This window comes from Bemisia tabaci, chromosome 4, assembly GCF_918797505.1.
Source record: "Bemisia tabaci chromosome 4, PGI_BMITA_v3".
Classification (NCBI taxonomy): domain Eukaryota; kingdom Metazoa; phylum Arthropoda; class Insecta; order Hemiptera; family Aleyrodidae; genus Bemisia; species Bemisia tabaci.
The window spans coordinates 24,012,317-24,029,151 of NC_092796.1; the positions used below are offsets into that span (position 1 = coordinate 24,012,317).

A 16,835-nucleotide genomic window follows, 5' to 3' on the forward strand; every position below is an offset into this window, starting at 1 on the left:
GACTGTCAGTCGTGGGCAAATATGCGGGAAAAAATGACAAGATACGAGCCGGCGCGGCCGTAATGGAGTAATTAGGGAAAGCGGCCGCCCCTCCACCGTTTCACGAAATAACGAGTCAAAAATTCGGTGATTTTCACGCCGACCGGTGATGAGAGTCGTCCGAACAAAGTGGTCTGCGTTTTTGTTAATGAGTCAGAGCCACGGCAATATTATCTGCCGACGGAATTTTGAGGACCTCCAATGGCAATTTTGCGATCAGGCAACACTATTTTCGGCACATTTTAAAATAAATGCTGTTAATTTACCAGTGCGGATAGGTAATCTGATTGGACAGAGGAACTACAATCTTTGGCTCATTTTATAAACAACGTGTTTGCCATTAGTTTCTCTATGCAGATAGGTGCTTTTGCGGATGGGTCAGAAATTTTACTTCCTTATTGCAAAATGACGTCAAATTGAAAAGCCAGGAGTAGTGGCTCCTCATTGCAAAAATGTCAAACTAATTGGACTAAGGAACTACGATCCTCGGCTCATTTTAGAAACAACGTGTGTGCCATTAGTATCTCTACACAGATAGGTGCTTTTACGGATAGGTCAGAAACTTTAGTTCCTCATTGCAGAATGACGTCCAATTGAAGAGCCAGAAGTTGTGCTTCCTCATTGGTAACATGCCCGCGACATTTCTGCAACTCATTGTCCTCTGACCATTCCACTGGAAGCTCCTTAAGGATAGAAATATGTGGTACTTACGTTTGGTGCAGTAGTCGCCTTTCCAGCCGGGGAGGCAGACGCGGTCCCCCTGGAGCGAGCAGGAGTAGTGGCCGAACTTGTCGTCGCGCGGTCGGCAGAGGTTGGCGCAGCCGTTGCCGTAGTAGTGAGGGTCGCAGGTCACCCTGAACTCGTACGACATGAGCGAGTGGTCCGAGTTGTGCACCGCCTCCGTCCAGTTCTCGCTGATGTGCAGGTAGCGCTGCGTTGTCAGTCTTTTGATCAGGACCCCCATCCCTGCAAAACCCGACAATCACATGGTTAGAAAACGAATTCGAAAAGGAAAAATTCACAAATTTCAGTCAGGATGGATTGCACTGTCCACCTGCGGGATAGCATCACTGTAGAATCTTCTGGCATTTCGTCGTTTCTTGGACGAAGGAACGTAACTCCATTCCGACGTTGCAAAATTGACTCAAAAAATTCAATTTTTTACAAGGATATACCTGCGCACTTTCGTCGAAAATTTTTCCGATTTTCACTCGAAATCAGAAGAAAAATCGGTGAAACTTTTAGCCAAATATGCACAAGATTCTCCCGTAAAAAGTGCAACTTATGAGGGGAATTTTAGCAACATTGAAATATAGTTACGTCCTTCCGTCTGGGAAACAACGATATCATCCCTTGAAAGTAAGTTCGGCTCTCTTCCAGAAGATTTCCAATTCATTGGGAAACTCTCGGATAAAAAATTTAGGAACATTGAAATACGGTTACATTCATTCGTCCGAAAAATGACGATTTCATCCCCTAACTGTAAGTTTGGTTCTCTTTCAGAAGATTTCCGATGCGTTGGAAAACCCTCGAATAAAAGCCCTACTCGAGAGCGAGCCGACCCCTTGGAGAAGAAAACCCAACTGGTTATCGTCCATATTTACACAGCTCACTGCTCACTGTCAAGATCAGGCAAATGAAGACGAAGCAACCGGTTAACTGATGACATCCATATTTCACCTGCCGCGCCGGGCATTCGTCCGTCATAGCTCACTTTCCTTTTCCGCTCACCCACCCACAGATTTATTACGTATCTCCTCGTCCTCCCCCTCGTCCCCGCCGCGCCGGACCGGCAGACTCCAGACAACCGGTTAATGGCGAGTGGAATTAGTCCGATTCCTTTGTTTGAAGATGATCGTTGACGCGCAGCGATCGGAATGAAAAGTGTTGTCAAAAGGTCACTACGGGATCACGTCACGTAATTACAGGGCACGGGCGGGGCGGGGGGGAGGGGGTTGCGCCGGGGGCGAGACCCCGAGACCCGGGGGCTGGATGGGGCCCGGGGCTCCCACGGTCTGGGGGGCGGGCCCTCCGGCCAATGCCATGAATTACACGTTTACTTTCAGATAAGCGTAATTCACCTTTCTTCCAGCCACATCCATCCCCGACTTCTTCTTCCTCGCCATCCATCCGCGGCTGCCGATATTCTGCCCGAGGCCAAGTTAGCCTTTGATCAATCGTCATCAGAAGAACTTTCAACATGCACGGGTTTTTAGCATTTGCCTTGAAAGACACTTGGAACTTCAAAAAAGGGGATTTTTATAGATAGCTGGTAGCGAATTTCATTCAAGTTTAGCGGATATACATCTATTTTATCACATTTTTAAATTCAAGTCAACACGCGAACTTATATTAAGAACAATTGGAATACGTTTTGCGATTCGGAACTACAATTTCTGGCTCAATTTATGAACAACGCATGTACAATTGGTTTCCCGGTGTACACACGTGTTTTTACAGACGAGCCAAAAATTGCAGCCCCTAGGAGCAAAATGCAGTACAATTAAATGAAAACCTCCCAAGCTTTCTTCGAATAATATTGGTCTTTTCTTAAACCCTCACATCAAAAGGCATCAAAAATAAGGATCATGGAGAAAATTTGGAGTGCTTACTACCTGAGATTCACAAACGGTACTTATAATTTTGAACTACCGAAGATATGATAAAATACATCTTGGATTATCCTTCATTTCATTGTTCCTTGGGGCAGTTGGAGACCTCGTCTAGGACCAACGGGCGAAATGCCTCAAGGAATTCCGCCAAGTTCGACAACACTGCATTACCTCTGAACTCTTTATTTTCGAGTCGTGCTCCGCTTCGCTCGCGACCGAACCGTCATATCGAGCGCAACTATCGATACTGCGATTGTTTCCCCGCGGAACGCGACAATCGATATATCGCGCGGACGTTCGGGAGGCACGTCTCCCTCGTTCCCCGGCTAATTCGTTCCTCCCGACGAGACGCGGTGTTCCCCGTGCGGACAATTCATTACGTTGAGCGGTGTCGGTTTAACCCCGAGCTCCGGGCTCGTTTTATGGGAACCGAGTCGCCGGGTAGGCAACCCGCACAGCGCCGAGTTGCAAGTGGATAGGCAACACGCTCAACATGGTTCAAACTGAGAACGCTTTACCTGACGCAATTACAACAGCTAATTTCTTCATTCTTGTGGTCGTCAATTTGGATCTTGTTCTGGTTTTCCTACTGGGAATTAGTCCATAGTCGGGATTTCTTCCGGGTTAAATTTTTGGATTTTGTAATTATTAGTGGAGCTGATCGAGATGAGGAAAAACAAAATTACAAAATTGCCTGTTTCAGGACGGTGGCAATTGCTGCCTCAGCTTCTGAAGCATCGCAGGGCTGCTGGCAAGGCGAGATAAGGATACCAAACAGATCAGTCGAGAAGGAGAGACAGAGACGGAAACAAGGACAGCGCAAGTGGAGGCGAGCATGAAGACATTCCTCCTTGGTGCTCTTCGCATTATTAAACACGATTTCGCATCCTCCTCCTTGCCCTTGCCAGCACGTCCGCCAAACAGAGCGAATATCCACACATTTCCTACTGAAGTGGAGGTATTGCGAAGACATGATGTCAGTTAGAATGTCTTGAAAAATGCGGAGGAGTCAGCGGTTAATTTTCGCGGAGTTCTTTCCGTGACCTAATCGACATATTTTACGCTTGAGGGGAAATTTTGATATGAATGTGAAAAGGTGGCTACGAATCATTTTGTAATTGATTTCAAAATCCCCTTACATTCCCGTGACTACTGAGGGGTCTACAGCATACAATTTAATGACATTTTAAAGTCTTTTGTTTTCTTTTTTTCATGGAGGGGCATAATTTCTAATGAAAATTATTTACACAAAAAATTTCAAGCTCGGAGTCTCTTTAAATTAGAAAAAAAATCCCTAACTTGAGAACTTAAAGGCAGAAATTCAATGGATGGTGGTATGCAATGATCCGCAGATACAGAAATCCAACTACAGAGCCCTGATTTTCTGGCCTTTCCATTATTTTCAAGTTTTCAATGACTTTTCAAGAACTTAGTTCCTGGAACGGCACACTGGAAAAAAAAACACATTGGATCCAGAGTCAAGACTCTTAAAAACACCGACAAGAAAAAGTACTCTTGATTCAATCAGAATCTAGCTTAAATCAAGAACCATGCCTCTTAATTTCAGCGGATTTCGTTTTGATTCAGGCAAAAATCCGATTGAATCAAGAGTATTTTTTTTTGTCAATGTTTTCAAAAGTCTGGACTTTAGACCCAATGTGTTTGTTTCCCAGTGCAAGAAGCAGAATTAACCGACATCATCTCAGGAGCGCAAAAAATTACTCCGTACATGGCTCATGACTCACCGCGGGGCGAGGTTGGCGATGACTCCCGAAAAGACAATAGAAATCCGCTCAGCCGAAACACGCTGCGAGTGCGAACGGCGAGTGCGAATGGCGAGTGCGAATAGGGAGCGAGCGGGGCGTCGCGTCGCGTCGTGAGCAGCGGCAACGCGCGACTCCCGTCCGGCCGGGACTCGGCCAACTCTCAGCTTTTATTTCAACTTGCTCCGTGGGAATCCGTCGGGGGCCACCAGGAATGTAAATCGCGGGCTCGGGAGGCGACCGGGGGGGGGGGGGGGGGGCGGAGGGGGGGCTTTTGGTATCCCCCGACGCTCCGGCGTACAGCATACCTGCGAGACTTTTTCCCCCGCCCCGGCTGGGAACGCTCCCGACCCGCCGGAGGATCGGAGGAATACACCCAGGAGAATTTCAGCGGTCTCGCCTCGGGAGTCGCGCAGCCTCCGACTTTTCATTTCTCGAGTCTTTATGTATTTTGTTTTTTCCTTTCCTTTTTTTTTTGTCCGACGCGCGACGCACCCGCAGTGCCGTGTAGCACCCGCCCGCATCGGCTATACACTGGTAAAAAGTTTGCCCGACTACCTCTGTGTACAACTAAGGGTGATGAATTAAATATAAAGCTACATCCAAAAAACGCATCAGGCTGTTTCTGACCTTTGTTTCGGTCGTAGAAAGCAGTTGGAATAAAAAATACATCTCCACTTAGTAAGTGCAATATTTCGCTCGATCTATTCAGTTAAAGATGTGAAAATGGATGAAATCCCCTTAATTGTGACAGTCTTGAGTTAATATCATAATTTTCACGAACGCAAGTTAAGTAAAAGAATACCTCTTTTTACCATTTCCAAAATCCGTGAAAAAAATACTCGTGCGTCATAAGAGTTTAGAAGTGATTTCTCAATTTTTAACTTATTCAAATGAAATCCATTCTAATTTTTGACCATTTTCAGCCATATGGACCCTTCTTAACTTTCATACATTTTTCATCATCATTCACGAAAAAAATTCTTCGTCTCATAACATTTGAAGGGACATTTCCCAATTTTTGAAGATTTTAAGGGTAATTACTATCTCAACCATATTCGGAGACCAATATAAGACTCTTCACTCTCGTAATCACGAAGAAAACATCCCCAGGACAAAACAAATCTACTATAGGACTTCTGAAAGCCGACAGGAGAGTAGAAAAAACTGGCAATCGCGCCGTTGCTTATCAGATTCCGTAAAGCTCGCCAGAACCGTCAACAAATTACCTTCTTATTTTCCACGAGGTATCCCATCCACGCGGACAAATTAATCTATCCCCCCTCCCGGCGCCCGCCGCCCTGGGGGCCCCCGAGGTTCCCAGCGGCCACCAGGTATGAGCTTTATACGGGTATTCCGTTTCATTGAGTCCATCAGCTTCTTTCACCTGTCACCGAAAATACCCGTCCCGCGGCCCCTCGCGGGAATGTTGATTCTTTTCTTTCCGTTCTCGATGCGGGCTCAGTGACACTGACTCGCTCGAAACATGTCTCGTCCGCTCGGATTCACTCATCCCCGCCGCGCCGCTCGGTGACTTTTATTCCGCTTACAACAAACAAATACTCAGCGCCGCCAGGATTCCAAGCGCTCCTCTCGGGGGCCCACTCGATGGACTGGAAAATCGATGGGAGAAAAGGTGGCTTCGAGGTTTCTCCCGACAGCTTTCGAGGGCCAGGGAGTTGGAGCTTGGAACTCAAACTTGGAAAGGCCTTTACGCAGGGTGTCTACTAATGTGTAGTTTTGGATTTCCCTGATTTTTCCTGATATCTAACATTTAATTTTGGATTTTCCCGATATTTCCTTGGATTTTCCTGATGTTGATCCGATATCTAAAATTTAATTTTGGATTTTCCTGATTTTTCCCCGATATTTTAGAGGAGATTTCCTTATTTTTGGCGCGAATTATGAGGCGAATTAATGGATACACGTTAGCTTTAAAGAATCAACATATTTTAAAGAAATGAATCAAATGTTTGAAATATGCTGAAAACACACAGAACTTTCTCTTACAGAACCAATTTTCCCGATATTTTCCAGACTTTTCCTGATAACATCGAATTCACTGATTTTCTCCAGTTTTTATCGACGGTGTGCACCCAGTTTCACCATCTCCTTAACATCGATTCTTTTTTCTTTTGGAAGACGGTTTAGGCTAAAGTCATGGAAGAAAGGTGTAGGTGTCCCGAACTCCTGAGGTGGAAGAACCAGCTGTAAAAGGGCCAGGACAGCGAGTGAAAAGGCGCACGAGGAGACAAAACGGAGGCAATAAAGAGGATGAGTCGCGTGCAGCGGACGATTGAAAGGGCTCCAAGCAAGCAATTGGTGATTGATTACTTAATTAAGGTCGGGAGTGGATTGATAAAACTGCCGGTAATTTATGGGCCATGGAAGCGGACAACGGATACGTTTGAGGAAGCGTCGCGTCTCGGCGGCGGACCGCGCTGGACGCCGGCCAAAAGACCCCCGGTCCCGGCTCCGTTAATGGCCTCCCAAAAGCTCAGACGCCAGCGCCTCACCGCCACATTTTACAGAATCCCATTTCTTTTAACGTGCAAGACAAGTTTACAGCTGATCAAAGGCGGAGCGGACACAGTTTCAATTTACTCGCTTTCATCGAAAATTTAAGGATTCAAGGTGTCTACTAAAAATTTATTTTAGATTTTCCTAATATTTTTCGCAAGTTTTTAATGGTAGTACCTAGAAACACTGAAAATGAAAAAATTAAACAATATTTGCCTTTCTGCAAATCGACAATGCGACAAAAGTTACGTATCTCCGTTCGACACACAATCATGAATTATTTGCCGAGCAGGTTTATCCTGATACAAGAAAATTGAAAAGAGAATATTTAGACTTACACTGGGAAAAAAAAGAAAGAAAAAAAAAACACACAGGATCTAGAGTCTAGACTCTTGAAAACACTGACAAGAAAAAATACTCTTGATTCAACCAGATTTAAGCTTAAATCGAAAGGAAATCCGCTCAAATTAAGTCGATGTTTTTAAGAGTCTGGACTCTAGATCCAATGTGTCTTTTTTCCAGTGTAATTAATTGTTTCAAAAATAAAAACTCAGCGATCCAAATACACGTTTCTGCACTAATGAACGAAAATATGGTTCAACCTTATGATGGTATTATTTTTTTATTTGTTACGTTTCATCGCTATTGAAGGGTGCGTCTCCGATTTCTCCGAAGAAAATGTCTACGTATTAACCGGATGAAACTCCAGATTCGAGCTCACCCGGCAACGGGGTGCCAAGTTCCAGTGCTACAGGAAGCTCTCCCGAATTCCGATCCAAGATCCTGGAGAGCTGAGACTTGAGGTATTTGCGATGGAGCGCGCACGGAACGTCGGGAAGCTCCGTGATAATGTGAGCGCAAGCTCCGGGCTCCAGGATGCGCGATTGTTCCCGAAAGCTCAGTCACAGGAACAGACCTTGCACTTACTGTGCCACTGACTCGCGCTCGGCGCACTGCTGCCAATTCTCACCTCCACAACGGGGTTGCAATTGCTAGCACAACAATGTTTGGCAAATTACGCCCCCACCCCTTTATTTTTGAATTTTTTGTTCGACTCTAACAAAATAGGTGGTCCTTAAAAGCATAGGCCACCTCGACGATAAAGTCTAGAATTCCTGTGCTTTTGATGGAATTCTCTGTTTTTCCTGCATATTTGAAATTCCTTCCTCTCCGAACCTACGCGATTGATATTGACTCCTGCAAGAAAATTGAGCTTCTCTTTTAAGGCTTCCAAATTGTCAGTTGTTTTTCTTCAGTTTACCTCCTCGCATGAAAATTACCAGCAAAAAATCGCTGGATTCGAAAAGGCAAATAATACAAGCGAACAACCTTCAATTAAAAGCGTTTGATGGAAAAGCTTCAAAGAGCCGGATGTATTTTTTTCGAAGAAAATTTCCACAATTTGGCAACATCTTCCTCTTGTACCGGTGAATGAGGCTCGACCGCACTCCAAACAAACAACGTCGAGTGGACGAAACGAAAAGCTCGACGAGTAGATGTCTTTATTTGATGACCGCCTCCAGGATTATTATTTTCAATTGGAATGGTAGCTCTCCGTCTCTTGGACTTCAATTCCAATCTCGAGAGACAATCACAAGGGTACGCACGAGGATAACATTTGACCGTGGCGAGGGTCGTTGCACACGCGCAGAAGAGGAGGGGGGGGGGGGGCTGACAAGACAAGAGGAGACATCACTGCCACCCCGGTCACGGAGTATAATCAAAGGACAAACCTCCGGAGTCGTCGTCGCATCCAGAAGTGGGGTTAGGATCACTTCACTTGCCGAATGTGAACGTGAGGGGGTCGGAATTACAGGTATTGACACGCGGGCCGGGGGAATGATGGTTATTAAAACCATAAATCGGGCGGCGGGATTAATCTGCAGCGCGGGAGGAAATTAAAAGCGGGGGGACCCGGGGCCCGGGAGGAGTGTCTCCCTCCCGCGGGTGGCTGTACCTGAACCTGAACCTGCGAAGTTCGTTGCGCGGTCAGGCATCCAGCCCCGTCCCCTCCCCCCTCCCCCGTATCTTATTAACTCCGAAATCGTGACCCGCGGTGCATCTCCGTCGGCCGGGGGACGCCGCCGCGCTTGCCGGGCCGCTCGCCCGGAGACCCCGGTCGCCGCGCCCGGTCCGCGGGATTCCCGCCGGCTCCGGCATCCCCGCGCGGACGACCAGATATAATCTTTTCATACTTTTTCAATCAACCTATGAGAGTCTGTTAACATAGAAATACTTAATTTCAGCTGCTGTTCGGCCCCCGTCCCCGCAAAATCGGTCTACATTCCGATCCGCAGCGTTGCCGCGTCGCCCGCCCTTCTCAGCCTTGAGTCGATGATGCGAAATTATCGTGAAATAACCCCACACTGGAAAAAAAAAACACATTGGATCTAGAGTCCAGACTCTTGAAAACATTGACAAGAAAATGTACTCTTGATTCAATCAGATTTTTGCTTAAATCAAAAGGAAATCCGCTCAAATTAAGAGGCTTGGTTCTTGATTTAAGCAAAAATCCGATTGAATCAAGAGTATTTTTTCTTGTCGATGTTTTTAAGAGTCTGGACTCAAGATCCAATGTGTTTTTGTTCCAGTGTATACTTTCCCTACTATAATTCGTCGTTTTTCTTGCGAACGAATGACTCTACATTGAAATTGTCCTTATGATCCCTTGGGTGATTGCATTTATACCAAGAGAATCTTGGACATACCTGACTAAAAATTCCACTGATTTTTCCTCCGATATCATCTAAAACAGACAAGTTTTGGACAAAAATCATACAGGTACATTCTTGTAAAAATTGTATTGTTCGAGTCGATTTTGCAACCTTGGAATGGAGTTACATTCTTTCGACCGAGGAACTGTGGCAAAAATTAAGGTATTTCGGCAAAACAGTCTATAAAATAATTATGGGGCAAGTGCATTTTATAGGCGCCACATTTGCCACATTCGAAAGATACTTACTCGAATGCTTCACCGGAAAAAAAGGAAATCCTACTCTTAGGAATCTTGGTCTGGTGTATCAAAAAAGCCTTATAGATGTGTATCCTGAGTATAAATGTTCCCGATGCGACACACGACAACACCGGTCGGTCGCCGGTCTGTCGGGAAGCCACGGTCGGGAGTCTTAAGGGGGGGGGGGGGGGCGCAAGGCAGTCTTCGCAGGGAGCTTCCACCGACTCTTTGAGTGCTTACTCCACCGCTGGCCCTTCCTTGACCCTGCTCGCAGGCATCTCCGACCGTCCTCATCTCCCTGCTGGACGCCACCTTCGCGCTCAGCAACGGCGACGAAAACCCCCTTTAGATTCTATTCCTCCGCGAGAAGAAGGGAGGATAAAGATGGGAAGAAGAAAAAAAATGTGACTAAAATCCGAACCCACTTTGGACGTCTCCAAATTGGTCCAGCAATTTTGAACCAACAAAAACATTCGAGGGCGAGCCGGACGCGCTAAGGCGTACTAAAATCGTTGCTAAAAAGCGTACGACCGTTCGCGTATGAACCCTGGAGTGCATTAAGTTTTACGGGTAATAGATCTCATCTTACATTGGAGTTGCGCTTTGAAGTCAAAGGAGCCACGGAATGCTCCTCGAGAAGGCATCCTCGAGTGCTCTACAATAGAGCGCGAGCGAGCCTCGACGTTTTATAGAACTCTTGAATAACTGTACGTATTTCTTCCAAACGGAACTAAGTGCAATCAGACACGAGCCCTGAGACGCATAAGAATATACGCATAACAGGGCTCACGTCGTAATGCACATAGTTCCGTCCGGCAGACGTTCGTCCAACTCCCCCTCCGCCACGGTAATCTTTGCTTAATCATGCTTCACCCGTCAAGATTCACCTCTCATCCTTATTTACTCTCAACAATCCTTCCGTCGTAGTTTTTTTCCTGTTGATAGTCGAGCTTTCCTCTTACTCCTTTCTCTGTGCTTTCTAAGGACCCCCTCGTCCCGGGCCCGAAACGCACAAAGACACCTTTTCACCAAAACACATGCTTTCACGGCCCGCGTTTTTTTCCTCTTTCCGGCGCGCCGGGAGCTCGAAAAAAAGGAGAGGAAACAGGTAATTTTACGCACATGTTTGTGTGCGAAAGCCGAGTTTCGCGCAGGGATGCCGCGGCACGCACTATACGCTGCTATGTGACAGCATTGCCACAAAGGGCAAATACTCATTTTAGAAATAATGTAGGTGCAATAAGCTTGTATGCAGATATACGACTGGGGGTACTTCTAATACTTACTATGGGGGCCTCCGGCCTCATACTGATAGGTTCCTCTATGGATGAGCCAGAAAAAGTAAAACACTGAAGTTTGTGATAAAATAAATCATGTTTGTCGAAGTAACATCTTTAAAAGCAAAGAGTATTAATTTTTCAATAATAATTGTAAATTTCTGGCTGATATTTGATAAGTTTTGTTATAATCTTTACGAATAAGTTCAGTGGAAAATCCGCCTCTTAGATCCAGAGTTACCTATGACTCTTAAAAAATTTGACAAGAAAAATACTCTTGATTCAATCGCACTCTTGCTCGCATCGAAAGTCAAGCCACTTAATTTAAGCGGATTTCCTTTCGATTCGAGCAAAAATCCGATTGAATCTAGAGAATTTTTCCTTGTCAAATTTTATAAGAGTCTGGACTCTACATCTTAGAGCATTTTTTTCAGTATACGACCTTCTTGATAACTTTTCCCGACCAAACATCTCCGTTTTGGAGTATCCATGGTAGCTCCCAGTCACCACAAAAAATCGAGATTCTGAACTGCAAAATGCAGTCCCACTGACACATTGCTCTGGAGGCCAAGTTAAAATTCGATTATCTCGGAGGGGAAATTGGGATTTCGGGTGAATCTGACATTGGTTGCGTGCGCATCCCGGGCCGGGGCGAACCGCGAGTGCGCAGCAGCTGTAGGCTTCCGGCGAGAGGGCGCGGGGCGAGATTTTGCTTCCGGTGTCGCGGCCGGAGGGGGAAGGGGGGCGGGAGCGGGCAGGTAACTTGAATCTTCTCGAGGGTAAGATTTGTCCTCCTTCCTCTCGGATCTTCCTTACCCCATTTCGGCCCTCCTTGGCCCCGTTCCCCGGCCGCGAGGGACCAGGTGGCCTATTAAATAATGGCCTCGACCGGAACTTTTGCCCCCGCGGCCGGCACCGTCGCGAGCTGCGCGTATTCAAACGAGACCCGGCAAAAAACCCTCCGTTTCCGACCTTCAGTTTGCGATGGGCTCGCTAAACAGGAATCACTACTCAGGACGAAACCGTGACAGAAACATCCGATAGCGAAAAAAATAGAGAGAACCATATTTAAAGTGGTACGAAGTGAAACGTTAATTTCGAAAGGGTGCAGACTCTTGAGAAACGAAATTTTTCAGGAGACAGGAAAAACTACACAGGAGGCGAACAAAATTGCTTTTCCGATAAAAAATTAATTTCGGAAACAATCGAACTTCGCATCTTTTCGAAAGAAACGCTTTAATCGAAACACATTGCTTTGAGCGTTATCTCTCATCTGTAATTGTGAATCCACTGCTAATTATAGACAAAATTGAATACATTTTTTTCCATAAGAACGTAAGTTGGTGACGTAAGTAAGGTGTGAGTAACATACCTGGAGTTACGGGTCCTTCTGTAGTATTCGTATCATGCCAGGCCTCGACAATTAACGAGAATGTCCCCTGTAAACAAACAAAAAAGCTCATTAAGTATTTTCCTTTACCAACTACCGGTAATAAGTAATGAAAATCCTGAAAAATCAGCCAAAAGTAATGAAATATTTTCATGGGAATTAAAAAACGAGGATCATAAATCCGGACCTGACGCCCGAGGCGCGGTTGGCAACTAGTACTCCCTGTAAAAGCTGCAATTTTTCTTCTCCGAGGGTGTGTTTCCTTCGCCGCCGCACCGGACCGGGTCTGCACTGCTGGCGACAGCCGGGGGGTTCGTCCGCGGCGCAACCGGTTCGCGAGCGAAAAAAACCCGCGACAACGGCCGTCGATCACCGCTTTTGCAGTCCGGGCGGCACACCGCTGGCGTCACCGATCTGCCAGGACCGAGACTATTTTACAGTCCGACTGCACTTTTTCCGCGGCCGCTGGCGCCCCCCCTGCCAGACCGGCGCGGAAAACCCGGGGCTCGCTTCGGGGTCCGGCGCTCGGCGGCGCTAAGTCCGGCAGCCGCCGGGATTCCAGGAGCGATGATTGACTTGCCGATCGATCCATCGACGCGCCGTCCGTTCGTTGACATCCATCTTTGCCGGTTCGACGGGAACGTGGCTGCGGAGGGGGGCCAGGAGCGCCCGGTGTGGCATCCGCGGAGGACGTCTTTTTCGAGCCCCCCCTGCTTCGCGACTTGGTTAATTGCCCGAGACCGGACTCCGGAGCCGTAGCGCACGCGTGTCGCGACTCCGCGTCGAGGTCACCGGTTCGACCCCCGAGCTCGACTTCTAATTAAAACCGCGCGGTAAATCGTAATCGTCATTGTCATCCACCGCCGTCCGTCGTGGGGGCCCACTCTCATCGGCTACGAGTTCGCCCGGGTTCCGCAACTTTCTGACGTTCAGAAGCATCAAATCAGGGCCTCTATCAAATCCGGGATAATATCGAAACTCCTTCGATTATGTATCAATTGGCGTTTCTGAAGAGAGTCGACGATTTTCACATTTTGAATTTCCTCAAGTTTTGTAGTTTACCTTGTAACAGTAAACGTTAACGGCTGTTAAAATTTCTATAATACTGGAACATCCTATGAATATCATTCGTCGAACCATTTGGGGTAAGTCGGAAACAAGAGAGGACGCTGTTGTTGTTGAGAAAAGACTGTAAGCCAAAATTTCCGAAGAAAGTAAAATCGCAAAATTGGGAGGAAGTGATCAAAAAAGTACTCTGGGAGTTCGTACCTATCACATTGATCATCATTTTGACATCACGCAAAAAAAGGGTCGTTCATTGGGTTGAAAGGGTTGGCCAATGCGCAAAAGCGACCCAAACCGCAACATCAACGCTTGTAACCGAGGGAAAAACAGAACCCAAAATACTACCCCCAGCGTCCACCGGAGCCTAGAAGAGAAAGTGCCTGCAAAAACTGCCGAAAAAAAAATTGTTCCGGATGGCTTGCGAGGATGTTCCGGCCTGATGTTCCTGACGAGGGCGAGCGATTAGTCTCGTTTATCCTCCTCCATGTTCCATTCAATATTGTATGGAATGATTTCCGTAACCCTTGCGCGGGGGAGCGCTGCAGTCGCGGGCGGGTGACTGATTCGCGGGGGGGAGACATTCTGGCGGGGGGGCGTATGTGAATCGCGCGCGGGCACCACTGTTGTGCGCGAGGGTGACTGATCCGGGGGAGGGGGCCATTGTTTCGATTCATCGAAGAATCGATACACTACAGTGTTGCCAAGCTTATACACCAAATTTTCATGTCTATGGTTTTGAAATGGACATTACAAGTTCGAGTTTGTTCTGAAGATGGAAGAAGAAGAAGTTACTGTTGTTTGTTTACATAGTTCACGAGGAATATGGGGTTAGGTTTTATGCTTCAAATTTATGCTGACTTTAATTTCGTGAATTACTGAATATCTTAATACGTAATTTGGTGAAATTAAACGCCTATTGATTTGGAGATGGCTGCTAATGAGGGAATACGTAAGTACGTGAACTAATTTTATTTTATCGCTGACAGTCTTCCGGAACTGTAATTTGGGTAGCCCAAAACATTGCCACAGCAGATAACGTAAACAATCTTACACATCGCTATATTGAAACATTATAATTTTATGGAAGATAATGTCTGAAAGTTCTTCCAATACCTATATAAAAATATTGGTGCAATGATGTATGGTTGTGGAAAAACAGATTAAGTCGTTTCATGTCCAAAGTCCAAGAAATGGCCTCCTTGGTGTTTCGTAGGTTTAGGGAAAAAAATGAGTCGACAAAATTCATATCAGTTTACAACGCCATTCAACAGAAAATCATGTTCTAACTGTTTGATTACGTTGATTACAGATTGTTTACGTTATCTGCTATGGCAATGTTTTGGGCTGCCCAAATTACAGTTTCGGAAGACTGTCAGCGATAAAATAAAATTAGTTCTACGTACTTACCTATTCCCCCAATAGCAGCCATCTCCAAATCAATAGGCGTTTAATTTCACCAAATTACGTATTATGATATTCAGTAATCCACGAAATTAAAGTCAGCATAAATTTGAAGCATAAAACCTAACCCCATATTCCTCGTGAACTATGTAAACAAACAACAGTAACTTCTTCTTCTTCCATCTTCAGAACAAACTCGAACTTGTAATGTCCATTTCAAAACCATAGACATGAAAATTTGGTGTATAGGCTTGGCAACACTGTAGTGTATCGATTCTTCGATGAATCGAAACAATGGCCCCCTCCCCCGGATCAGTCACCCTCGCGCACAACAGTGGTGCCCGCGCGCGATTCACATACGCCCCCCCGCCAGAATGTCTCCCCCCCGCGAATCAGTCACCCGCCCGCGACTGCAGCGCTCCCCCGCGCAAGGGTTACGGAAATCATTCCATAATATTGTGAGTGAAATTAATCAGGCGGGTAAGGCGGTGCGGTGGGGTAACCCGAGCCGGCGGACGCGTTCCGCAAGGTGCGAGCGCGCCTCGCTCGGCCCCGGCTGGACGCAGCGCTTCCACTCGCGCTAATGAATGGAGCGCGACAGCGATGGTCCACCATTCACGCAGCGTCGCGCGCCGTGTGGCCGAGCGTGACGTAGGGGGGCGGGGACCCCGGCTCATGTTACCCCTTACGTGTTCGCAATGGATAAAGATTTTAAGCTCCTCGGCGCTGGTCATGCGGGGAAGTGATGTCGCGTGGGGATGAACTGACGAGAGAGGAACAGAAGGTTAGAATTTGGAGACCGTGATCAGCTCCGCACACCTCGACAACGGCAATTGTGAGAATTCTTTCCCGTTCGCGTCGCCTTGCAGTGGAGCGATGCAACTTTTTGCGGCTCGCGAAACCGCGCATAGAATCCTCGGAATTTCGGCGGCACCGAAATTTACAGCCGCCTGCCGTGGGAGTCAAGGTCTAAACCCCCCCCCCCCCCTCCCCAAACACCCACCAGCGAGGAAAAATCTTAGCTCTACAAATGCGTTACCTTGCTCCTCATGCCTACAGGAAATTTGGTGCATCGGATAATAAGTATAGAGAATAGGTAAAATAAGAAATAATCAAGTGCCGAAAACAAATGAAATGAAAATTTCCTTAATTTTATAAAATTAGAAGAATTAGGGGCTAAACCGATCTGCATTATGACGCATTTCTGTCAAACGGAACTATGTGCATTGAGACATGAGCCCTGATACCCGTAAGAATATATGCATTACAGGGCTCACGTCACAATGCACATAGTTTCGTTTGAAAAAAATACGTCCATTTAAGAGCAGAGGGAGTAAGACAATGCCATATATTATGACACGATACAACGGTGCGCCGTTGGTGCGGGGACTTATTTCTGTAAGTACCACTTGCAACGCTCTATCTGACGACAGCGTCGAAATTATTCACCCAGACTGCAGTGCTCAGAGGTCACCGAGAAATTGACACTTGCTCGGTGCCCGGAGGTTGGGGGCACGCGGGCACTAGCCTCGCCGAATTCCCAAGGTCGCCCGCGGAATTAATTACCGCCAGCGAGGAGGCACACTTGTTCCCCGTTATTAATGCTACTTCCACCAGACCCTCTTCCCGAGAGGTACGACGGCCAACTTGCATTTGTGCATGAAAAGCTGCACGAACGCAGTAAAATAAAACGATCAAATTTCTTACCAAATGAAGAGGAGGAGGCGGGTGGGTAAATTATAAATTAAGGGGACATCGCTCCCTTGTACGATCGAGACGGGCAATTTAGGAGAAAAAAGTAGTGAGGCTTCATTA

At 46.6% G+C, this 16,835-nt stretch overlaps 1 protein-coding gene across 1 annotated transcript in view; it reads right to left on the bottom strand.

The window, feature by feature from the left end:
• LOC109039052 (uncharacterized) overlaps positions 1-16,835 on the bottom strand; it is a 62,297-nt gene that overhangs the window by 19,798 nt on the left and 25,664 nt on the right. Inside the window, exons 3-4 of the mRNA XM_019054383.2 lie at positions 12,537-12,603; positions 751-1,005 (exon numbers count right to left, since the gene is read on the bottom strand). Of these exons, the coding sequence (XP_018909928.2) occupies positions 751-1,005; positions 12,537-12,603 (322 nt within the window). The remainder of the gene's footprint in view (positions 1-750; positions 1,006-12,536; positions 12,604-16,835) is intronic.